Genomic DNA, 26,818 nt, shown 5'->3' with positions numbered 1-26,818 from the left:
ACCGGTGTCCGGTAGTGATTTGTCGCCACGAAAAGTGCAGAGGAATAACTTAAATACTATGTCATCAAGCAGATACGGATTTCTTTTTGTTCTACTTAACCCAAAAATGGACATTGCTCGTTAGCAAACGTATCATATGCGTGTATTTTAAGGCGTACAAATTTCCGGTTTTTATACCTGAATCGTTATAGCTATAGTGAATGTTCCACGTGTTATGCAAACAATGTAAGAGCTCTAAACGTACAGCAATGAAGATAAATGCATTTTGTTTTGAATTAGATTCCTAAGAAGCTAGGTCCATTGAACAAAAAGTTTGCATTTTTCCGATGTGCTGTCACGGGGGTCAGGTACAACTTTTAGTTGATGTTTTCACGTTAATATTGTCACAAACAATTTCTTGACCTAGCCTAAAATATCTCCGTAGTGTGGAACAAACTCACTATTTTTTTTGTAGAAAGTTTATAGAAACTAGAAGTGTCGTTTTTCTGCAGATCGAAACAATAGCTTTACACTTTTAATTACATGCTACGTACAGTTTGATTCCGAAATTATTCGGGTAATATGTATATGAACCTTCTACCTTCTGTAACCAAGATACTCAATAAGACAGTTTATATAATAACTTTTAACGAAAGTCCTATTTAATAAGATGTTAAACATGTATGTAAAAACGATAAAATATGCACGTTGGATAGCCTGTTCCACAAATGTTGCCGTTAATATAACCGTTGTGCAGAAAAGGCTGCAGAGAATGCTTTGGTTTCGTATTTCTCTTTGACCGTATTTTTGACGGCTGGTGAACTGAATTTATGGGACAGAAAATCCATAACAAAATAACAAACCAAAGTTACGAATGAGCATGTTAGTTCAGGGTTGACTGTCCCTCATTGCTACCGTCCAAATTCAACAATTCGTTCAAATCAATATAATCGCAGGCATTATGGTTTCCCAAACCTGTTTTGTATGTCATTAGTTGATTCGATGACCCACCATTCGGGCTCGGTGATACGTGGCCTGTAAATAAGAAACGTATTATTCTAAAGAACTACACTAAAAAGATACTTTTAGTTGAATCATAACTTTATCCATCCATCATATTATTGTTTCCAACATAAATGTAATGTATGCATTGTGATCCAGACGTTTCAACAATGGATAAAGTTATGACAAAGTAGCTAAAGTAAATTTAAATGTCTTAATGTACTTTTTTGTTGATTTCAAATGTTCTTCACATCTACACACAGCTCATATACCCACTCATTCGTTCTGTTTAACTCATAACCTTTGACATACGAACACAATCCAAATAGTATAAAGCACGCCTAAATAACAATGACTGGCATATCACAACTTGATTTATTTAACGCGTTCTTCCGTAGAACCAGCGTGGTTATAGTAAGACAACTGTACTCATAGATACCTGATACTTCATTCAGCAGCCATAACATCTGCGGATTCCCCACTCAGATAGATAACACACATCATGATCATCATCAGAGTTTCCCAGCTAATATTGTACAACAACCAAACAACAACAAGAACCATTATCAACCAAATTTTTGCAACGTCGTTACAGACATTCCTGTGAAGAGAAGTCATAATTTATTGATTTGGACACACATAAAAACAAAACTACCCAACAGTATTGTAATTACAAAAACAATGACTATTTTCATTTTTGAGTACATTTTTGTTTAATGAATTTGTTTCTCCTTCCATCCTTCAAGAAATTTCAACTGTCTAGCTCGTAACAAAAATCACCAACCTCTTAATTTGGGGTAGTTTTGTTTTTATGTGTATATACACAGTTTGTGAAAATAGGAGCCATTTACATATGCAGGAAAAAGCATGGGAAATCAGCAACACTTGCGGCGACTCTTTGTAGTAATGTAATAGAAATATTTCCTATCCAACACTAGATTGTTTCAAGAGAAATAGGTTTTTCATTACCATCGCATAGGTACATTGAAGTGAGATCAGTTAGTTATGGTCAAAAATATGTAACGAGTAAAGACGACATTTGTGCTCTAATTCCTTTCGCTTCTGATTCGTTAGTAGAAGGATCTGAATTACCTGGCTTCTCTGGTGTTTTCTATTCCCAGAAGTGTCTCATTCTTCATACTTTGCATTTTTCTATCTACCTTCTCCCTCATCTCTACACAGACAAGTTATGTGGGTATGTTCATCAATATCGAACCGGAACCAGAAACAAGATGAAATAACTGACTTAAGGGCAAAGTCTTCGGTATACCAATCCGTGTGGTCAATTAATGATTTTTAATGAAACTCAACATACATATGTACAGATGGAAATATTATTAGTAAAATTGCGAAAAAATCCACAGCTCAGGTGAGATTTGAACTCACGACCCTTATACGCTAGACAAGTGCTTTTCCAACTAAGCTACCGAGCCAATTAATGACACGGCATTTTGGTTGGTACAAGGTAATTCCAATCTCATCGATCATGCTTCATCTTTCCCTTAAATTTCACCGCAAATATATCCATCTCTTATGTACACATGCATGAAGAGCGATGCGATTTATTTACTGTTGAAACTGTTTGCCTAACTTTCAGGCGTCTCTTCATCACCGACTGTGGTGAGGAAGAACAATTGAAACCTGGTAGGCGACCAACGTGTCGTTCGCACTCTTTCATATACGACAGATTACTACAGAAGAGGTAGAAGCTCGAATATGACTTAAGGGCAAAGTCTTCGGTATACCAATCCGTGTGGTCAATTAATGATTTTTAATGAAACTCAACATACATATGTACAGATGGAAATATTATTAGTAAAATTGCGAAAAAATCCACAGCTCAGGTGAGATTTGAACTCACGACCCTTATACGCTAGACAAGTGCTTTTCCAACTAAGCTACCGAGCCAATTAATGACACGGCATTTTGGTTGGTACAAGGTAATTCCAATCTCATCGATCATGCTTCATCTTTCCCTTAAATTTCACCGCAAATATATCCATCTCTTATGTACACATGCATGAAGAGCGATGCGATTTATTTACTGTTGAAACTGTTTGCCTAACTTTCAGGCGTCTCTTCATCACCGACTGTGGTGAGGAAGAACAATTGAAACCTGGTAGGCGACCAACGTGTCGTTCGCACTCTTTCATATACGACAGATTACTACAGAAGAGGTAGAAGCTCGAATATGACTTAAGGGCAAAGTCTTCGGTATACCAATCCGTGTGGTCAATTAATGATTTTTAATGAAACTCAACATACATATGTACAGATGGAAATATTATTAGTAAAATTGCGAAAAAATCCACAGCTCAGGTGAGATTTGAACTCACGACCCTTATACGCTAGACAAGTGCTTTTCCAACTAAGCTACCGAGCCAATTAATGACACGGCATTTTGGTTGGTACAAGGTAATTCCAATCTCATCGATCATGCTTCATCTTTCCCTTAAATTTCACCGCAAATATATCCATCTCTTATGTACACATGCATGAAGAGCGATGCGATTTATTTACTGTTGAAACTGTTTGCCTAACTTTCAGGCGTCTCTTCATCACCGACTGTGGTGAGGAAGAACAATTGAAACCTGGTAGGCGACCAACGTGTCGTTCGCACTCTTTCATATACGACAGATTACTACAGAAGAGGTAGAAGCTCGAATATGACTTAAGGGCAAAGTCTTCGGTATACCAATCCGTGTGGTCAATTAATGATTTTTAATGAAACTCAACATACATATGTACAGATGGAAATATTATTAGTAAAATTGCGAAAAAATCCACAGCTCAGGTGAGATTTGAACTCACGACCCTTATACGCTAGACAAGTGCTTTTCCAACTAAGCTACCGAGCCAATTAATGACACGGCATTTTGGTTGGTATCCATCTCTTATGTATGAAAGAGTGCGAACGACACGTTGGTCGCCTACCAGGTTTCAATTGTTCTTCCTCACCACAGTCGGTGATGAAGAGACGCCTGAAAGTTAGGCAAACAGTTTCAACAGTAAATAAATCGCATCGCTCTTCATGCATGTGTACATAAGAGATGGATATATTTGCGGTGAAATTTAAGGGAAAGATGAAGCATGATCGATGAGATTGGAATTACCTTGTACCAACCAAAATGCCGTGTCATTAATTGGCTCGGTAGCTTAGTTGGAAAAGCACTTGTCTAGCGTATAAGGGTCGTGAGTTCAAATCTCACCTGAGCTGTGGATTTTTTCGCAATTTTACTAATAATATTTCCATCTGTACATATGTATGTTGAGTTTCATTAAAAATCATGAAATAACTGTTTTCCATCCTTGCAACTTCACACAATCTATCCTCTTACTCCTACCAAACGTCAATCCACGCACCAAAGTGAACCTCATCAAACCTCAACAAACAATCATACTTGTATCTTCTGAACAAATTGGCTTATAGATAAGAAAACAACGACAATAGATGTTTCCCCTGTTTCCAATTTAACTTTAACTGTAAATTCTTTGCAATTACAAGTTTACAGACGAAAACTAATGTTACGAGACGCCACTGCCATTAGTTGAGCTGTAGGTAATTGAATCTAGATAAATCAAAATGACATTTTCAGCACTAGTTATGCCTAACTATCACATGGACCACAATTATAACTGATCTCATTTCAACGCAATACGCGTATCGCACTATCAGATATCTTTCAATACAGATCATTGTTCAAATAGCAAACATATTATCTTCCAATGTATCTATTGTGTTCGTTTTCAACTCTAATTATTACACCGTACACCTATATTCCGCTGAGATGCGTACTCAAATTCAAACACTTACCTGTCCCGTTGTTGGTATCGTTATTGTTAGTAACGGGTGCTGCAATCGTACCATCGACAGCAGCCTTTCGCTGCGACTCTGCCAAATCGGGCAAATTCATAGGGAAATCCATTCCCATGATATCTTCATTAGAGTTAAACAGCTGCAAGTATCAAAAAGAGACATTATCTTTCGGTTTTGTTTGCAGTGACGACTGGTTTGAACTTTTGCATTTGTGATTTTTTTTTGTGTCTCAACAGAATATTTGGATCGCTAAATCACTCGTTGCAATACGTGGCGATCTAATTACACTATTGTACAATAGTTTCACAGAGCCGGATTATCGGTAAATGAGTTCAGCCAATGGAAACTCTATGGAACGGTCTCATTGTTGGAAAAGCGCGTTTTAGTATAGTAGGTACTAGATGGTTTCAAATTTCTCTAACCTTATTCAAGGCGTCGGTATCGAACGAAGTTGGTGCAAAATATACTCTGCCATACTGCGGTCCATTTCCACCAGCCGCCTATATATTTTGTTCATATTTTGCACAGGGGTTTATAGGTGAGTGTGTAATATTATTGTTTGAATATTTTATTGTTTTATCGGTCCGTCACCAATGTTGTATTTGCGGCAGCATAGGAGATCAATAGCATCATCATTGGTGTGAGCACCGTCATCGACATCAGTAATGTTTAGTTTTTTTATGTAAGATTTATATATTTGTGTGTTTATTGAAAACAATTCATTTAGTGTTTTATAATTGGAAGGAAAAAACAAGTAAATTTCAATTAATAGCAACTTATAAACTAAAAACGTGTGATATCTCTTGGCTGAGTTTGCTCGATTACATTCCTACAGGTAGAACCATTAAAAGCTGATAATGGTTGTCTGACTGAGCAACACATATCAGCTGTTCTCGAAATAGCAATATTAATCATAACAAAAATACCTGCACAGCAAGCAGAGATAACAAAAGATTACCTGAACAGCAAACTAAAAACGTTGCGCTTTCAATAGTAACTTACCCCAAGTAATGTATTGGCATCGAATTGATAGTTGTCCCCTTTCAGGAGATCTTTCAATGAATCCAAATCAGTTTGGACGGTATCAATATGTTGACCATAATCAGCCCTAAAATATAAATAAAAAAGTTCTCATGCCAATGATTACACAATACGCACAACAAAAAAACAAACTTACAATGAGTTGAGCCTATTCAAATCAGCATTGTTGCTGACAAATTTGCTCACTACACCGGGATTTGACGATTCATCATGCTCATCCGTACCAGCTGCTTGATTCGAGACATTCGGCTGCAGGTTTTGCTGCTGCTGTTGCTGAAGTTGTGGTTGTGCAGGCTGTAGCAATTGTTTTCCCTTCATTTGGCTAATGTTAACGTTGGGGTTGTAGAATCCACTTTCGAAGTTGAAACCACCCAACATAGGAGATTCCTTTTGGACATTGCTGTCGTCGTCGAAAATGTCTGCTGGAACTTCGCCAACATTGAAGTCTTCCACTCCATAAGCCATTGACGATGTTGATGGTTTTACAGTGGGCACAAAATTGTTTGTTCCAGAAGGACCGGCGTTAATGTTGACTGCAGTTTTCGCAGGAACTTGTTTTCCGGGAGAAATCATTTTCTTGCCAGATTTGTCCATACTGGTATTTGGAATTACAGAGAACGCTGTTTTGTTGCTGTTCAGAAGACTTTTTTGATCTTTGTTAGGCAACATATTCTTTCTGTTCTTGAGTAAACTTTCTCCTTTATTGGCCGCCTTCTGTTGTTGTTGCTGTTGCTGGATCATTGGCTGTTGTTGCTGCTGTTTGAGTTGTTCTTGCTTTTGCATCTCTTTGATGACCATAGGAGTATGTAACATATCTGAGTCGTCGAAGAATTGCATGTTGCTAGGGTTAATCTCATCAACGTGATCAACCAGATAAGCTTCATCGGCGTATTCACCATCGATATGGTCATCCTCAACAGCGTCGCTGACTATCTGTTCGCAATTATCTGCAACACCGGATGAAAAATCAAAGGTTTCCTGTTTGATGTTACCTGTTCCAAATTGCGGACTGTACTGTGCCTCTTCGATAATTTCGTTAGGACTACCTGAATGATACGGCGACTGTTGGGTCAAAGATATTGGCGACATCACTTCCGGTATTTCCGATGCCCTGTAAATGAAAGTCATACATTGGGAATGCAATATATTTTTTGCCTCAATTTTCTTAAGGTTTTTTTTTATATTACTGTACTATTTTAAAAAAGGAAAAATATGGCTTTCACACATGATTTCATCTACTATCATCTTGAAACTGCTTCACGCCCTAACGAGTTCTAGCATTTCAGTAAGTACATTGGATGATTCGAATTCTCGAAAGAACTCACACTAAACGCTTGATACCGTGCCATGCCCTAATACCGTGTGCCTCCTAATATCGTGTATTTGACAGAAAAACTCAAATATTTTACTAAGTGTATTATTTTTTTAACTGAGTAACTAGTTCAATCATTAGCATATTAAACCTTCTCAAGTTAGGCGTGATAAATTTGGCACATATTTACAAAAACAAGCAATTAAAAATATTTACAGAATCGAATGTGAGTGCAAAGTACCAATACACGGTATTAGGGCATGTTTCCTTTTGTGTTCCAAATACCGTGTTTCGGCTAAAACTTGCATACTGAAAATATTATTGATACTTTTTATTTTATGAATCAATTGCACAAACCTCTAGGCAACGTTTGACGCACAGGTTCTTTTAAGTATGAACTTAGTATGATTGATATAGTGATGATTCGAAGGACCACCAATGTATGCGGGTCACATACACGGTATTAGGAACAATGCTATGTTTAACAATTTTGATTTTAACAATGGATTAAACATTTGGAATTCCATTAATCATATTTATTATACATAATACACACAATAAGGAATAATATAGCGTTTGAAAAATCAAGAAACATGGATTATTGATTTTTACAGGGCTCTTTGAAGTGAAAAGCATCCTTAAGGTCACGGTATTAGGGCATGGCACGGTATAATCAATAAATGCTATACCGTGCCATGCCCTAATACCGTGTGCCTCCTAATACCGTGTATTTGACAAAAAACTCAAATATTTTACTAAGTGTATTATTTTTTTAACTGAGTAACTAGTTCAATCATTAGCATATTAAACCTGCTCAAGTTAGGCGTGATAAATTTGGCACATATTTATAAAAACAAGCGATTATAATTATTTACAGAATGTGAGTGCAAAGTACCTATACACGGTATTAGGGCATGGCTCCTTATGTGTTCCAAATACCGTGTTTCGGCTAAAACTTGCAAACTGAAAATATTATTGATACTTTTTACTTTATGAATCAATGGCACAAACCTCTAGGCAACGTTTGACGCACAGGTTCTTTTAAGTATGAACTTAGTATGATTGATATAGTGATGATTCAAAGGACCACCAATGTATGCGGGTCACATACACGGTATTAGGAACAATGCTATGTTTTACAATTTTGATTTTAACAATGGATTAAACATTTGGAATTCCATTAATCATATTTATTATACATAATATACACAATAAGCAATAATGTAGCGTTTGAAAAATCAAGAAACATGAATTATTGATTTTTACAGGGGGCTCTTTGAAGTGAAGAGCATCCTTAAGGTCACGGTATTAGGGCATGGCACGGTATCTTAAATATTACACGGTTGATAAATCAGGCCATGGAAATTGCTCATTTAATTGTGGTAATCTATCTGATGTTTATTGAGGATAGTGTTACTTTTACACTGTGATCTATGATTTTATAACAGGAAGAAAACCATTCCCGGAATTCCATTCCCCAGAAAAAAAAGGGTGCCCTTACCAATATCCTATTTTCATTCTACTCAAAACAAAGGATTGTTTTGGTTTTTTTTAAATAATTGTGGTTTTTAACTAAAATTTCAAAAAATAAAAAAACCTACGATAGATTTCCTTCATAAATATATGAGGAAAGAAATCCTAGTGATATTCTGAAAAATCAAATTGTGGGAAATGGTTTTCTGAGGAATAATTTTCGGGGAAATGTCTCAGAACCGTGATTTGAAATGCAACTCATTCAATTCCATCCTCGCTGTATCTAGATGCCAGCCAAAGATTGTCGTAACGCACTGGTTAGCATTAACTGAATATTTTATGTTTGAAATTCTAATTATAAGCAATATTGAGTACCCAAACAAAAAAGTCGTTAAAATAAAAAAATATATAATAGTCAGCAACCCTTGCAAAAGACAGACAAATCATCAATGGTTACCTGGAGGAACTCTTCGATTTTTGGGATTTTTCCTTCTTAATGCTACCACTAGCTGTGAGTTTAACTTTCTTACTCTTATCCTGCGACCTAAAAGCACGTATATCACATATTAAATTTAAAAACAAAATGTCATACGTGAACCAAATTGTTAACTACTGAGTGGTTACGAATGCAAACGCAAGGGCATAGATTGATATTTTAGTCAAACAAACTGGATAAAGCAACATGCTTTAAAGCTCAAAATATACTTTTATTAAATAATTACTAAGCACTACTGATTTAAGATTTATAAAAGCTAAAAAGTTGTAAAGCATTTCCTAGCACCGAAAAAAAATCAGTTTTAAAAGTTGTTTATAGGGTTTGTGAGAGCATGCTGACAAAAACAGTTCTACGAATACGGTTAAATCTCGGCCGGTAGGAAATTACTAAACTTTACATGTTTTAGACTTTGCTTGCCTTGAACACACTACAACTAAAAATGAGCAAACTTCCCAAGAAACATAAGTAGTTAAATAGCAGTTTCTTAAGCTAAAGTTTACTTAAGAGTAGTTTGTTCCACTTCTGTAACCTAAAATCACAGACAACAATTTGACGTTTGCTCACTACCACCACCTACTGAGTGGTTTGCGTAACACAGCCACACAGGTTAGCATTGGGCGATTATGTTTACATGACGATGATTTTTATCGTAATTTGTTCCAAGTGATACGCCTGTTTGTCTGTGCTAAAATGTTTGTTGGGTTACCACTGTTTTATCCCTCATTTGAAAGATTATAAGGTAATCCATGATGTTTACCATGTATTATTGACATCCGATGATCGGGGTGACAGTTGAACACAAAGGAATTTGTTAAACACCAACGACACTTGACCAAACTTTGTTAGGTTGTACTCACACTGTGTTTAGATTTTTGGCTGTCACCCCATCGTGATAAGTCGCCATGGATTGCCTTATTAAATTTTCTATCAAATAGCATCTTTGAAACTACTTAGTTTCCAGGATCGTAAAAGCTTGTATGTAGTGTTTCTAACTAGTGTTTTTTTTACATATTTGATAAATGTAGATTCTCCCTTAGACAAAGTAATGCCCCTGCTCCGCTCCACAATTTGTTCTTCGACCATTTCGAGTTCAATTTCGCATTTTGGATTATAAATTTGCAACTGTAAATGTAACTGGTAAAGCTCGTTTTTGCATACTGGGGATCATGTTGGCTATCTTGTTTTGTATCGCGCACACAGTGTTGATTACCTATACCGTACCATAGATAGCAGCTAATCACGTATGACTGGAAATGACAACGCCGCCGGATGAGATTTGACCATAGGCGTAGAACAAATTTTTCTCCCCCTTCATGGTCCTCCATCACCTCCTGAAATATTTGCACTCACGAACCCCTTGAAGGAAGCAATTTGTTGAAATTTGCAATAAACTGGTTTCTAACTAAACTCAAAATTGAAAATAATGTGAAGATCTAAAGAAACCCATTGAATGAAGTTCCGTAATTTAACGCAATACAAAAATCAAACAGTTATTATTGATGTACAGGGGATAGACAAAATGATCGGGACAGGCAAAATTTTCACTTTTCAAAAAATGTTTAACTAGCTATAACTTTTTAAAAAATGCATCAAATATTCTCAAATTTTCACTGTAAGTTCATCAACTAGTAGTGTATCAGTGGTTCAAATTTGGAAAAGATCGGGCCATTCTCCACAAAGTTATAAAGATTCTTGAAAAAGGTAAAATTATCCGATAGTGAACTTTGAGCTGTTATATCTCCGGATTCAATGAACCGAATGCAATGAAATTTTGACCATTTATGACTTATATAATAAGCTATAAAAAACCTTTGAGCTAACTTAAAATTCTTAGCACGGCAGAAAATTATAATGATTTTTCTAATAAAACACCAAATTATCCAAAACTTCAACATCGTTTCAAAATTCAAGATGCAAATTATAGTTCATTAAATTTTCCTCTAATTGACTTATATATGTGTTTTGAAGGAAAGTAACAACATAGCCGCCAATAAACTGAAAAAGTAATGGATTGCATATTAAAAATAGATCATTTTACTAAAAAAAATTTGAAAAAAATAAAATCGCTATAATTTTTTTTTCAGGTTAAAATTTCAAGTTAAGTTAAATGTTTTTCAAAGTTCATTACATAAGTCATGAATGGTCAAAATTTCATTGCAATCAGTTCATTGAATGCGGAGATATAACAGCTCAAAGCTGGCTATTGGATGATTAAGCCTTTTTACAAGAATATTTATAACTTCATGCAGAATAGCCCGATCTTTTCCGAAATTAGACCACTGATACACAACTAGTTGATCAACTTACAGTGAAAATTTGAGAATAATTACAACTAGTTGAAATTTTTTTGAAAAGTCAAAATTTTGCTTGTCCCGATCATTTTGTCTATCCCCTGTATTCTTCATCATTTTTGAAAAATTGGAAAGTAGATTTTTTTAGCTGAAGCATAGATCACAAAAGATATTCACTACGATGAAATAAATTTCCTTTTGCTTTTGAAACACAGTGAATACATTTTCATTGCAAAAACTTTAGTTTGAGCAAAAAAACTGCTTATGAAGAGTTAAATGATTGCGAATTAACGATTATTTTAGTGTAGAATTACAAAATCTTTTGATTCCGCTTCATTATTCTAGTTTCTGTTTTAAAAACAATAGAATAATGCTTGTCTGCGTAAATTTGAATATTTCTTTAAATCTTATAACAGCTCACCCCAACTTATCGAGATCTAAAGGGGTTATCATGCTACATAACTGCAAATGCATTTCAAAAATGTTGCAAGGAATAATATATGACTATGTATATGACTTTGAGCAAAGAATAGTTATAGGGTGACGAAGGGTATTATCGGCAGATTTGTTCTCTTCGTCATGGGGTTTTTTTGTGGGCCGAATTGCCTGAAATTTGGGCATATAACTCAGCTTCGTTGGGAAGGATTTGAGGTCAACTCTGAGACCAACAGGTTACAAAAAACCCCCATGACAAAGAGAACAAAACTGCCGAAAATACGTAAGTTCCCTTATTTCTATTCCCTCTATTGTCTTTTTCTATGCAAACGTCAAGCAACAAGACAAGTGGCGCTCTCTATGCGTATCAAGGTGGAAGCTCTCTGTATTAGTGCTCGTTATTTGTGATGAGCGAAGGTGGTGTGCGTATGTTTTGTTATCCGCATACAATCAGTAACACACACTGCCGCATGCAGATTCAACTTCCATCAGTAGATAGCGCTGTGATAGTTTCCCCCGCATGTAAGCGGAGTGAGCATTCTTGGTATTATTATTACAGCATCCGCTCGATAACTGACTGCTGTTTTACTGGACTGCTTTTTAACTGGGCGATCGATAACTGGGCCAAAGACCAGTTAAAAAGCAATCGTCTGTCTAAAAGAAACGAAATATAACCTCAAAAACTGTAAAATCGATAAACAAAACAAAAAATATCAATAGCCTCCGGCTCCGGAAGCTCAGTCTAGTTACCAAACGGCACTCGCTAACTGAACTGTCGTCAAAGCCCAGTTATCGAACGGAAGCTGTATTTGCTTTGAGAGAGTAGATTAAGAATATTGAATATAAACTAATTCGGCTCTGGAGAATGTTAATTTGGCAAACTCAACTTTTTATTCCATATCTACTTCGAAGCAGTAACTATATCGTGGACATTAGGTTGTCCCAAAATTGAACATGGTCGAAAAGCTTGGGGGTTCACCCTGCAAATGATAGCTAAGGGGGTTAGAAACAAACTTTTGTATGACAGCAACTTTCAGAAATGACGTTTAGAGGTCGCCCCGGCGAGATTTATGAAAAATGGCCATTTTTATTAATAAATTTCATACAAATATTTTTTACCCTACAAAAATTGGCAATACCCACTATTTTTATATTTTTTACAGCTTGATATGGATCCAAACTTCTTGGGAAAAATAATTAACGACATGTTTTGCAGGTAACTTTTTGATACTGAATTTTTGAATTTACTAAAATTTGTCATTTTTTGATATACTGTGCATTTTACCCAAGGATCAGTATATTCGCCTCACACCATTCATATTCACTCCTCTTTGCTGAAGCGAATCGAGAAAGATGCAGCAAACGGATTGTCGCGCTCAAACACGCAACCCCATCATCAGTGGGAAGCGAAGTGCAAGCTGCTTGACATGGATATTCGTTGCCGATCGTCGCAGTTTGGCTCGCAAGCGAATGAATGAATGGCGAATGGTGACGAATGCTGGTGAGCGATCGAAGCGGCTATTATCATAACTAGAGGATAATTTCTGCATGTAATGCATACATTTTTAGTGTATTGTTGTTGAAATGCTAGATTAGCAAAGAAAATAATAAACATTTTTTGGAAACTTCAAAAATTCGTTTGCGAATCGCATCACCGCTCGATCGCTTGCGATGCGAATGTGGACGAATGTTTAAATTCCATGTGTGGTTTCCCACCGTTCGCCGGAGTTTGCTGTCGTCGCTGACAAGCAAACACACAAACTAAAGCGACAACCGTTCGCTGCTGACTGTATTCGAATGTGGAAGAAGATGAAAAGTGAAAATCAGGAACCCTGATTTTACCCATCATAAAAAGTATCTGAACCTAATGCTAATTTAAAACAATTTCCATAAAAAGATAGAAAATTTTATGAGGAAAAACTTTGCCGAAGACAGCATGGCGTTTTTTCTATCCGTTTTAAAGTTATTCACAATTTACTATTTGGTGAAATTTGAATTTTTAGGTATTTTTCTAAAAATGTCACATAAAAACTTCTCAAAAACACAAACAAAGTAAAAAATTACATATGCTCAACAAGTTTTTGTCTTGATTGTGTTATGGAATTATGGTGACATCAATAATTGGCTTTTATTTTTTGTTATTCAATCCCGCCATATAGAAATTAACTAGCAAAGATTTAAAAAAAGCTAGATCTCTTGACAAGCTTCGTACTGCCTATTGTTTTTTTTTAAAGATATTCTCCACAAATGTTGAGCTATATTTTTGCATTTATCTTACTTTCCTGTCGATATTCTCAATTATTTTTCTACACGAAGACGTATAAGTCCTGGACCAGTGAAACAGCCCAGGAAACAGTGGCAAAGTAAATAAAGGCGAATACGTTGAGCCATACCAAATCGATATTACGAACATCTTACGTAAGAATACCAATACGTATTCCAATTCAAGACATTCTAAAAAACAGAGCTTGTCTTTCTTGACATTTACTGACTTGAACTATCTTATCAACACCGAAAACAAGATACACCGAGGCAAATTGAAGCGGGCGGGATGAGATGAACCAATGAGTTAACGTAATGTTATCCAAGGTTAGAACAATTTGATTACCATAACACATACACGGCATACAATAAGACAAGGTAGGCTATTATCTGTAAACAACAGTTTTGGGCATAAACAAGTAAAGACCGCCCCAGAAAGTATGGACGCAGTAAGAAAATACTGGTATTTCAAAATATTTGATGACTAGTTTTTTTTAAAGGCCACATCCTGTTAGTCAACCTATTCTCTCAGCATTTGTATAGCGGTTTATGCGTTTCCTGTAGTTGGTTTCAAAATACATGAACTTTCAGCGGAACATCATCGAAAAAATGTGCACAAATGATGTACAGAACTTAAAAGGTCACTTAGGAAATACGGAGGGCGTAAGTGAGAAAACCGTGTAAGCAGCCATCAGCAATCATAGTGGGATCAACACGTTTGAGCATATGCAAAAATTGGGTCAAAAATAAAGATTCTTCTTACCCTCGTTTGGATGAACTTTTAATGAAGATATTTAAGCACAAGAAAAAACCATCTAACTTACACAGAGCGGCATATGACCAAACAGATACCATTTTGAGTTCTAATGATCATCGTGGCAAAGAACGTTTGAATATTCGACCCTATAGTAAGCAGAAACAGCCAAAACAAAGTCCGAAACAAGAACCGTCGATCAGGCCCAGACAACTGAAGACTAGGTGCGTCCATACTTTCTGGGGCAGTCTTTAACATCATTTTTATCGTCCTATATGTTGATCAAAATGATATGGACTACTAGAACGTTTTATTCATGTCTTTGAACGATTTGAACAACATCATTGAAAAAACGAAATCGGCATGTTTTGCGGAATGTATCACCTCCTAAATGGTATACAAAATGTGCCGTGCGTTTGATTGTGTATTATGCTCGTATAAACCATTGCCAGTACATAACCGTTAAAAATGCCATGGCCTGCTGAGGCATCTCAAAATGATACCTTATGATAAAGTTTCTCGCTAGTAGGTACCTTTCTGTATCAAAGAAAATTGATTTGTCAACGGAAACAAAAATTCAGTAAATGATGCCACCATAATTCCTAAGCACAATCAAAATAAAAACTTGTTGATCATACGTGATTTTTTACTTTGTTTGTGTTTTTGGGCAGTTCTGTGATTTTTTTTAAATACCTTAAATTCCCAATTTCACTAAATAGTAAATCGTGAATAACTCTAAAACGGATAGAAAAAACGCAATGCTGTCTTCGGCAAAGTTTTTCCTCATAAAATTTCCGATCTTTTTATGGAAACTGTTTTAAATTAGCGTTAAGTTCAGATACTTTTTATGATGGGTAAAAGGCATAGTATAATAAAAAATGACTAATGTTAGTAAATTCAAAAATTCAGTATCAAAAAGCTACCTGCAAAACATGTCGTTAATTATTTTTCCCAAGTAGTTTGGTCCATATCAAGCTGTAAAAAATATAAAAATAGTGGGTATTGGCAATTTTTGTACGGTCAAAAATATTTGTATGAAATTTATTACGAAAAATGGCCATTTTTTAAAAATCTCGCCGGGGCGACCTCTAAACGTTATTTCTGAAAGTTGCCGTCATACAAAAGTTTGTTTCTAACACCCTCAGCTATCATTTGCAGGGAGAGCCCCCAAGCTTTTCGACCATGAGCAATTTTGGGACAACCTAGTGGACATATTAATTGAATTTAAGGAGAAACGTCAGAAAATACAAGTATGGCTGACTTGCTACCCTAATCACGTTTTCAACAGCAGTAATTTAGAAAATTCGTAATTAAATGCGCCTCTGGAGAACGTGCCTCTGGAGCCGACCTACTGATACTGATTTAAGTAATCAGCCTCTTTTTGCAAGTAAGCAAAGCCAGAATAAACAAACTCGCTTTGGTTTGATGCTTCGTTCGACAGATTTGTGTCTCTGAAGTTTGTATTGGAAATTAAAATGAGATTTTTTTATGTTTCACCTTAATGTTTTTAAGAAGCAATGCAAAATATTACTATAAATAACATGCACACAGTGCTATGGTAGAAAGTGCAAAACAACGCATGTTAAGCAAATTTGAAAGTTTAAACATACAGCTATGAAGGAATTATGCTACACAAAAATAATAAATGAATAAACAACTTACAGCAGTTCCTGTTCATTCTCATATGCTTCGAGTGCTTCGCCCAACTCCTGAATAGAAGCGCCTTCACCTCCCTCGGTTTTCTTTTGCTGTAAACAATAAGCAAACGATATGAAATACTTATATGTGACCATTTGAAAACTTGGTAGCACTCACCTTCGATTGAGGTGCGTCGTTGATCATGAGCTGGAAGCGACGTTTGTTGTTTCCGTTTCCCATCGAACCAAGCCCACTTCGGGATGGTTGTACAATAGTGACCAGGAATTGGATTAACTGGAATTATGCAATATTTAAGTCGAACATATTCATCCTATTTTAGGCATTACTGCTTTCCTACCTTATTGACGATCTGCTGCTGCTTCAGGTGTTTCTGCCGGAGAATGGCAATTTCCCTCCACAGTGCTTCGTTTTCCTGCTTCATTGAAGAGAAGCGCGTGTCCAGGGATTCCTGCCGGCCTCGCATTTGCTTCATCTCCGTCAAAACCCGGTTCATCGCTTCTACTTTGAGCCCCCCTTTATCGTCCTGCTGTTGTTGCTGCTGTTTTGAGGTTGCTATTTTACGCTTGATATGCTCCAACAGGTAGGGATGATCTTTTTGAAAGCAAGGATGTGTAAATTCCATTTCGTCCTTGTCGAACCGCAGCCCTCCATTGTCGATGGATGTGATCTTGTGGAACCCATCTGAAGGTGCAAAATTTGAATAATAATGGTTGTATTGTTGTAAAACATTCGTGTTTGGATAATCGATAATTCACTTACACATATTCAACTGCCGTATGAAGCTTGCCATGTTATTGTGCTTGTAATTGAGGGGTAGCAATTCCTTGGCAAATTGTGCCTGGTTTTGTATGATGAAGCTTCTGCCATCCTAAAATTGTAAAATGTATGTTATTTAGTTCAGTGATGACTTTTCGATTTTTAAAAAAAGGTGTCGACGCCCATTATGGAGTCAAGATTGAGTAATCCTAAGTAGACAACTGAAATAGCGTAATTGAATTTCAGCTTCCACTTTCGGTAATACTTGTGATCCGTTTATTGGAACGCCATCAAGAACGCCTTCATCGCCACCGGCGAGAATAATTTGGGCTTGGATGAGGTACGCACTCAAAGAAAACAGTGGATCATAGATGGTCCAAGAGGTAGATAGGAATAGGCCAAGACCGCGATAGAGCGAGTAAAAACACGAGAAGCCAAAGCCCGTCAGCGCTATTCGGCTCTCGAGAAAGAAGTGAAGCGTTCATGTAGGCGGGACAAAAGAGCGTGAGCGGACTCCCATGCCGACGAAGGCGAGAAAGCCGTAAATACCGGCGACATACGTCTCCTCTACGATGTCTCTTCTCACGTCGCCTAAGTGAGTTCAATGCTACGATGCCCGTGAAAAACAAATCAAGACAGCTATTGGCGGACCCGGCTGACCAACAGAAACGCTAGATGGAGTATTTTCGAAGACTTTTAAGTGTCGGTCACCCCACCAACACCTCAACATGCCCAACTATTAATGATAGCTGAGTAACAGCTTATTCGACCAAGAGCGGTTTGTTCATCTATTATAAAGCTACAATGTTTGCTGGGTGATCCTCCAAGGGTTTGACGCATTACCTGTGTCAACACCGAAGCTCCATCATTGCACCCGTAGCATGTAATCGAACAGAGCCCTGGGGGTCGATCGCATATCAGCCTAGGTGTTTATAGCTGACCCTATAGTATCTGCACAACTACAGCATCAATTATTCTGCAATACCTAGCCTAGATAGCTGTTTAGTGTCGGTAGCGGTTGCTCAATTGGTCAAGAATAACACTACGGACCACCTGTCCCGGTGCGGTGGTAAGAGTCCACTAAACAGATGACCCCTAATTCATAATGCGATGCGGCTATATGCTTACCGTGCCTAATTGAACTAATTGAAAACAAATTGAGTTATTTAGATATCACGAATTTTGATAACAAAATGAGTTTTCATTTTGTATGAATTAAGGGTTACCATAACAAAAATGATAACAAAATAATGTACTGGAATATCTAATTGAAATCAGAATGAGTTCTCATTGAAAACAAATTGATATCTCATTTTGTTATCTACATTTTACGACTTGATATCATACGCAGTTCTCAGGGAGCTATCAAATCTAAAGGGTAATAACTAAAAATTAATAACAAATTTAGTATTCATTTTGATATTTTATTAGGCATTAATTTACATGAATAAGAAAAAAATTAAATTAGATTTTATTTTAAATTTAGAAGAATCTCGTGATTGAAAACTTGTTTTGTTTGAACGATATTATATGGCACCTATTAATGGCGTAGTATTATCGATTGTAACATTAACATTTCATCAACAGTGTTTTCTAACTTGGAGCCTAAACGAAGAGAAGTTGCATGGAAATCGGATATGATATCCTCATAGATATGCAGCATAACTATACCATGATTCAATTAAAAGATTAATGATGGGCATTGAAGTGACAAAGAAAAGTAAATTTGGAGTCAAAGGACAACTGCCCTTAATATTTTTGTACAGGTAATTATATTTCAGCTTTTCCTTCTGATTATATGCACTGCAGCAAAACAAATGTGGGAGATGTTTACGACATCCCAGAGCACCAGGCATCGGGACTCAAATTGAATGACATCGAGCAACGAATTCAGTCGCATTCGGCTTCTCAGCTTTTTCCCTCGTTACCCGGGGAAAATGTTGACATTGAAAAAATAAGGCATCCGATAGGAACAATATGTTACTAAAATAATTCTATCGGGTATGGCATAATGTCGTTCGGCATAGTCTTTTGGCATAATGGCCAAATGGCATAATCTGGCTGTTGCGATACTATTTCGAAGGTGGTCATATCAATATGGGAACAAGTATGGAACATTATAGGGATCTAAATGGAAATGAAATTGAAACAATCCTCATAGAAGAAGATAGAATACACCATCTAAAGAGCGTAGTCAGTTAGCGAGTGAATCAGTATTAATATTTATTTGATTAGGGTAAACAGGTATAATATGCCCCCCCTAAGCAGAAATGGCAATATATCTGAAACTGGCGCCTTATTCCATCTATTGTTCACTGCAAATCGATGTTACTAAAGTTAGTGAAGTGTTGCATACGAACTTTGCCTTTGGAGAGGTGGCTATGGAAGCTTTGAAACGTTTTTCGAAAATGTTCCAAAATTTGCCTTTTCAAAACAAACGGGGCAATACGCCCCATCAAAAGAAAAACGTCCAGCCCCGTGATAAAACTGTCCCAGGGGATAATTCTACCACATGCTTATCCTAGGAGGGTCTTTCAACAAGTGTTTAACTGCATAAAAGTTGCGAAGTAACACAAGCGAACAGAACTAGCTTCGTTTACAATGAAGTCAGCTCACAAGAGCTAAAATATTACGCCAAAAGCCTCCATTTCAGACTTTTTGACATTTTTATTGCCTTTCTGTACCAATCCACTAACGGACCAGCTTGATGGCAATAATTCTTCAATATTTGACATTCCTAATCGATCACGCATGCGAAAAGCGCTAGAATCGCTAGAAAATGAAGAGGGGCGTTTTGCCCCGGTGGGGCGCATTATACCCTTTTACCCTACCTAGTTGTATACCGTACGAAGTGCACGAAGTTTAACGTATATTTTACTATAGCGAACACAATTAGATCCGGAACAACCGATGCCAAGTGATGTTTGTCGAATAGACAGTAAGGAAATAGGAAGATCGCACTGAACAATTGTAAGAAACCCATTCTGAATTATTATTGGAATTGAACTAATAAACCAATATATTTTAGCTTTAGCTTATCCACGAAATAAGGACTTTCGATCTGCTGAAAGAAGTCAGTCTCCGATCATACACCTTACCCTTCGGCAACACTGGCATAATAGTCGATTGGTAAAATGGCCGCGTTTGGCATAACAATGAGTGAAATGGCATTTATCATTTTCATGTATGTGGAGCGGACCTGGTGTGATGGTTAGAACACTTGACTATCATGCCGAGGACCTGGGATCGAATCCCACTCCCGACAAACTCGCAAAATGTGAGTTCTTCCTTCGGAAGGGAAGTAAAGCGTGGGTCCCGAGATGAACTAACCTAGGGCTAAAAATCTCGTTAATACAGATAAAAAAAATTTCATGTATGATAAATATCTGTGTTATTTTCAAAACTTCAAACATAACGAGATTCATCATTTTGGTACGGAGCTGAAATGAATCCTTTTTCGCGCGAGAATACTTTATAAAGGTAAAATATGTTACCTTCAACAGTAGAATGACTGTGAATTACTTCGGTTGGTTATATCTAACTTCATTTGCCTTTAATCAAAAATTAAATTAATTTAAAAATTTAACAATATTTGGCAATATGTTTAGATTGAAATAACTGATATCTGGAAGCTTTTGTATTCTGGGTAGTTTTGTTCTCTTCGTCATGGAAGGCTTTTTGAAACCTGTTGAATTCAAAGTTGGCCTCAAATCTTTCCCAACCAAGCTATACAACCAAGTTTCAAGCAACTTGGCCGATGAATACCCCTTCATAACGAAGAGAACAAACCTGTCGATAATATCCAGTCACCCTAGAAAGACTTACTAAAGTTCAAGCCAATTTAAATCAATAGCATGATCATTACCCTGAATCAGCAAATTATAAATTTTGTGTCAATATGTAAGTAAAATACACTGGTAGATTTAACAAATATTTTGTGATTATAATTAATATTAATAAAGCACATTAAACCTTTTTTGGATTTTTGAAATCGTATCTTGTTATCATTGAGTTTTTGAAATGATAACAAAATGATATCTCAGTTTGATATTGAATAAAAATAATTCGGAAAGAAAACTTATTTTGATTTCATTTTGTTATCAATAACAAAATTAGTTATCAATTTGTAATAGGTTTGTTCTAATTCCCTGCTCGGGGGAGGGTCTAATAAAAACCTAAACGCTAACGGAGCCTGTGGAGTACCAGGACGCCATCCACAGTTATTTGCCCTCACTGTGCTAACCGGAGGAATAGCGAAGTGGACCTTGTGATTCTCCCAGACAATCAGCTGCCCTTCTTTAGTCTAAAACTTGAAGCAAAATAAGGGCGGGATTATTAAGATGTTGATCAATTTAAAATTTCACCTATATGGTTTCGCATTATGCGATTTTCACAGTGTATTCTGTGTATCCTGGCCAAGGGGCTAGTCGCTTGGAACATTGTGCCAAGAGGTGCCAAGCACACCGTCTTTTACGCTGTGTGGCACACCGAGGCACTCTGAGGCACAATTTGAAGTGAAAAGGTGAGGAGGAGAATGAAACTGTTTTGACTTTCCCCCATGAAACGTCAAAATCTAAACCGGTTGGATATGCCCGCCGCCGCCATTACCGCTCGCGGATAAGTGGATTCCCATATCCTGGCGGGATATTACTGTAGGGGAGACTGGGGAGACTTCATCCCTTTTTCTTAACCTGCCTGTAACTTCAAGAAAAACACAAAACTTGATCCGTTTTTCGTATAGAATGGAAGGTAAACATCTATTGCAAGTTTATACACAACAGAAGGGCTTTGAATTATTGTTAAAGTTCTCAACAACTGTCAACTGTTTTTATGGAGGCATGTCTTATGATGTATTTTTTGAAAATGGGCCACAATTGATCCCCTTTTGAGCACATGGTTAATTTAAAAAGAAAACTCCAGAACCTTCCTATTCATTTTCATTTCAAGTGTTCTTGTATGTTTGATGAATATGATGAATTTGAAATTATTTTTTTATTGAAAGATTTCCTTAAATTGTTAAGGTTATGCTGTATTTTGAAAATGGGGATACTTGATCCCTCTTTTTATGGTGTGTAATAAAATAATATTTATCTGACATGTTTCATCATTGCATATACTAGATTTCCGAGTAAATAGAGGCTTCCAAATAGAATTTTATTTTTCATATGTATAATGTGTGTGTAATACTCGAGGAATCAAGTCTCCCCATGTCACTGTTGTGCTGCATTAATTAAAATATTTATATAACAGCCTTATTTGAATAAATACATTTGAAAGTATTTTATTTACACTATGTGCTGTAAATTTTTTAAACGATTTGGTTCAATTTTTACAAAGTTATTGAGATTTTTCGGAATCGCCTAAAAGATTTCTGAAGGACTGAAAACAAACCATCAGCCATTAAAAAATAATGAAATGCACAATCAAAATCAATTGTAACCAAAACATTGTCGTCTGTCACGATGTAGTTTTGGAAAAAAATATGCTAGAAGAAAACTGTTTTTGATTCCGAGAAAATATGGGGAAAACAAGTCTCCCCAGGGATCAAGTCTCCTCAGTCTCCCCTATAGTTTACTCCGAAAGTGGGTCGTGCGTCGTATGAAGAAGCAAAGAGTTTCAGACCTATCAGTTTGACCTCTTTTCTTCTGAAATGCTTAGAACGCAGAACATCCGTGATGTTCATCTGGCCAACGTGCCTCTTCATGTGAACCAACATGCCTACCAATCTGGTAAGTCCACTGTGACTCTTTTACACAAGGTTGTTTACGATATCGAGAAAGCATTCGCTCAAAAGCAGTCTTGTTTGGGTGTTTTCTTAGATATCGAGGGTGCCTTTGACAACGTGCCTTTCGATGCTATATTGGAAGCCGCACGGAGTCATGGTATATCTCCAATGATTTCCAATTGGATTCATCAAACGTTCAAAAATCGATATCTCTTCTCGACATTGCGTCTAGCAGGGATTAGGAAATTTAGTGTTTGTGGATGCCCCCAAGGGGGAGTCTTGTCACCGCTTTTGTGGAATCTCGTAGCAGATACGCTATTGAGGCAACTCAATAATACCGGTGCGACCTGATGCAAAGCGCCCTTCAGGTAGTTGAGGGTTGGTGTCGCCAATATGGCCTTTCGGTTAATCCGAGTAAAACATCTATTGTTCTTTTTACGGAAAGGCGAAACCGTAATGGCGTTCGACCTTTGTGTCTCTTTGATTCTGAAATCGATGTGACTGAACAGGTAAAGTATGTTGGAGTCATTCTTGATTCCAAGCTTTCCTGGACACCTCACATTGAGTTCAGAATCAAGAAAGCTTGTATGGCCTTCGGGCAATGCCGGCGAACCTTTTGTACAACTTGGGGTCTAAAACCCAAGTATATCAAATGGATCTACACAACTGTTGTTTGGCCAATATTGGCCTATGGATGTCTTGTGTGGTGGCAAAAGGACGAACTGAGAACGATCCAATCGAAGTTAGGCCATCAGCAAAGGATGTGCTTAATGGCGATGTCTGGATCGTTCTCTTCAACTCCCACGGCAGCGCTCAAAGTTCTCTTTGACGTTGCTCCACTACACATTCATCTCAAACATGCACTTTCTTGCACTTACCGTCTACGGGTACTCGGTCTACTAGAGGAAACTCTTGTGAATCGCACATTAACACGCACCTCGTTGTTAACACTTTTGGTGAATTGGGACAAAGTTGTCATTTCTCCAAGTGATCTTACAAATGCTTGTAATTTTCACTATAGGACATTTTCCACGAAATTCCGTTCCCGGAAAGAGTGGACATCTGGTTATCTGAAGAGAAGTATTTCAGACGGCATCGTATGTTACACTGATGACCTCCTGCTCGAAGGATGAGCAGGTGCTGGTGTCCACTCTCGTGAACTAAGGCTACATCAGTTTTACTCACTTGGTAGACACTACAACGCTTTTTCAGGCTGAAATCTTTGCTTTTATGTGCGGAGTGTAATCAGCATTTCAGCAGCACGTAATGGATAATATCCGTAATGGATAATAATCCGAATTTTCAACTCGAACGTGAAATCTGTACTGCAGTAAGCCAGTGAAGCTTGGTGTGTATCAGCGGAGAACACTCAACGACTGCAGGTCTTAATCAATAGATGCCTGCGGTATATAATTCGTGCATGGTGACCTCAGAATCGCATTTGAATCTCTAACGTCGATGTAACGAAAAGTCGATAAGCGACAGCAATTCGGGAGCGAAAGTGGAGGTGAGTCGGCCAAACTATACGCAGGAGCGGGAGCGAAATCAAGCAATTATAAGAGACGAACCAATGGGCTGAACATCTCAATAATAAAGACAAATCAATCAATCAAGCAAGCGTTAGATTGGAATCCAAAAGGACATCGCAACATAGGCAGGAATACAGACAGGAAATAAAGGAAGTCGATAGAAATTTGACCTCGCCACAGGTCACGGCGATGGCGGGCAATCGCCCAGGATGGAGATTTTTCCATTCGATCTTCTGCGCCACCATGGGTGCTAAGAACTGAAAGTAGTAAGTAGATTCGACTTAAGAACATAACATTACATAAATTAAAATAAAGCACCTTTACTTTAATACCGTCAACCCCACGATCTTGGCGAGCGATAAGGCTGACAGAATTTTCGGTTATTAAATTAGATCATAAAATTTTGAACCTAAGAAACTGGATAAACAAATTGAAAACATGCACCCCGCTGGCGAAGAACACGATCATTATTCCCATCTTGATCATAAAATGAACTAGGGTTACATGAAATCGCTCATACGCGAAATTTCCTGAGGTCTGAGGATTCCAGGATTTTTCCGGAAAGTAAACAACCTGCACTTAGGCTCTAGTGAGATATCATTAACGATGTTTGTTAGTTCTTCACAGCCCGCTATCAGCAGGCAATTTGCAAGGAGATCCACATTCCCTAATTACAGAACCGGTTATTTTAGACGTTTTCCACTCACATCAAAATGGTGAATTGGCGAATTGATATTAGATTAGATTGTACGGATAATCAAAATTCAGGGTTTGAATATCCCATCACCAAGCTCGGATACTGTTTCAAATAGACGTATTAACATAGGATTTGACTCGTCTATTTGAAAAAGTATTCGAGATTTGTGTTCCAATATTAAAGTTCAAAATATAGTTAGGTAGCCCAGCCGTGTTATTCATTTTGAAATCGAAAGCCTCATCAATAAATAATTATTGCTGCCGTATTAATCGTCAATGTCGCAAACATTTACAGCATTCACTTTATTTACTTCCAGAACTGCATTTAAATATTCTAAAATTACGTTGAAATTGCCCTTGTTTTTGCAGATTTTTCCTTGGAATCGAACATTGAACTTTATCATTTTCCAAAATCTGATAGGAATGCAGCAGCACTAGCTCTGCTGCTTACATTAATTTTCCATTGAAAACACGACGGCCATTTTTGTTTCGCAAATCAACACGACGGATTTCTTACCGAACTCCAGGAGATCAAATCGTTCGTTTCCGGATCCTCCACCAGTCTCCACAGTTTCGCAAGGAAGGCCGGAACTCCGGCGCCCGTTTCGGTGAATGTATGCATCACTATTTCGCGAGTTTTCAGGTCAAAAATTATGAAATTATTTCACTGCTCTATCGTCTCTGTCGTCCAACACTACTTTTTTTTCTTTTCGTTTCACCACACGACGATGACGGAGAAAAACAAAACTCGAATGCGTTGCGACTGATGGGCGCGTAGGGGTGTCAGTAAATTTTGACCTTTTCAATAATCGATTAATTTTATCCGATGCAAAGAGTGATGAATATGAAGCTCTTGATACGACGTTGTCAAAACGAGTACTATTTTGCCTAAGTGTTTGAATTATTTATTAATAGAAGTGCTCATTATTGTTTTAATCAATTCGGTCTCAACGAACAGGTTATTTTAAAATTATTTTGTTGAGTTGGAAGTTGGAACTGATTATCGTTTCAGTGATAATACGAACAGCCCTAGTTCGTCATCGGACATCGGACTGAGCCCGAAGTTTGACAGTTCAATCCGATCGAGGGGTATCCCGATTGTTGGTTGATTACATGACATTTTGTAAACATAGTCCCAAACAGGAAAAAAAAGATTGACACTGAGTCAAAACGTAAAGCTCGAACCTATTGAATAAAAGAGTGATCATTATTTTAGACATATAATAACTCTAGATTGAGTTTAAATAAGGGCGAAAGTAACACGAGAGAGTAATCGACTCTCTCTTCTGCAAATTAAAGTGACAAGATGCAAATTCAATCGAACTTGCATCGCAACCTAGCGATTTATGACCAAAAAGTGTAACCATACTTGCATCTTGTCACATTAATTTGAAGAAGAGAAAGTCGATGAAGAGAACTCTGTCATGTTACTTTCGCCCTTATTTAAACTCAATCTAGAACTAATGTATATGCAATTATGTAATATTTATTTAACTAAAGCTAATTCTACACGGAGAAACTCAAGTACCTAAATTTAAGTATTTTCCGATTCCTGGCAGAATCTTCTTATGGTGACTGCCATTTCTTCTCA

At 37.1% G+C, this 26,818-nt stretch overlaps 1 protein-coding gene across 6 annotated transcripts; it reads right to left on the bottom strand.

The window, feature by feature from the left end:
• Nucleotides 1-117: 117 nt before the first annotated feature.
• LOC109425768 (heat shock factor protein) lies at nt 118-25,969 on the bottom strand. Of its 6 annotated transcripts, none has more exons than XR_003895200.2 (12): nt 25,745-25,969; nt 17,281-17,389; nt 16,859-17,202; nt 16,678-16,794; nt 16,525-16,610; nt 9,082-9,168; nt 5,976-6,950; nt 5,801-5,906; nt 5,221-5,298; nt 4,796-4,937; nt 1,421-1,507; nt 800-1,014 (listed from the first exon to the last, which is right to left on the bottom strand). XR_003895200.2 is itself a non-coding variant. In XM_029864598.2 (11 exons), exons 1-11 carry the CDS (start codon nt 25,847-25,849, stop codon nt 863-865), a joined length of 2,301 nt encoding a protein of 766 aa, XP_029720458.1. In that variant the 5' UTR covers nt 25,850-25,968; the 3' UTR covers nt 118-862. The 6 variants fall into 6 exon arrangements, 3 of the variants coding, with proteins under 3 accessions (XP_029720458.1, XP_029720459.1, XP_019556633.2); XR_003895199.2 differs by having other exon boundaries at nt 953-1,014; nt 1,421-1,582; XM_029864598.2 differs by lacking the exon at nt 1,421-1,507 and having other exon boundaries at nt 118-1,014; nt 25,745-25,968.
• Nucleotides 25,970-26,818: the final 849 nt, after the last annotated feature.

The sequence above is a fragment of the Aedes albopictus genome, chromosome 3, assembly GCF_035046485.1.
Source record: "Aedes albopictus strain Foshan chromosome 3, AalbF5, whole genome shotgun sequence".
NCBI classification, from domain to species: Eukaryota; Metazoa; Arthropoda; class Insecta; order Diptera; family Culicidae; genus Aedes; species Aedes albopictus.
This window is presented reverse-complemented; position numbering and strand designations above follow the sequence as displayed.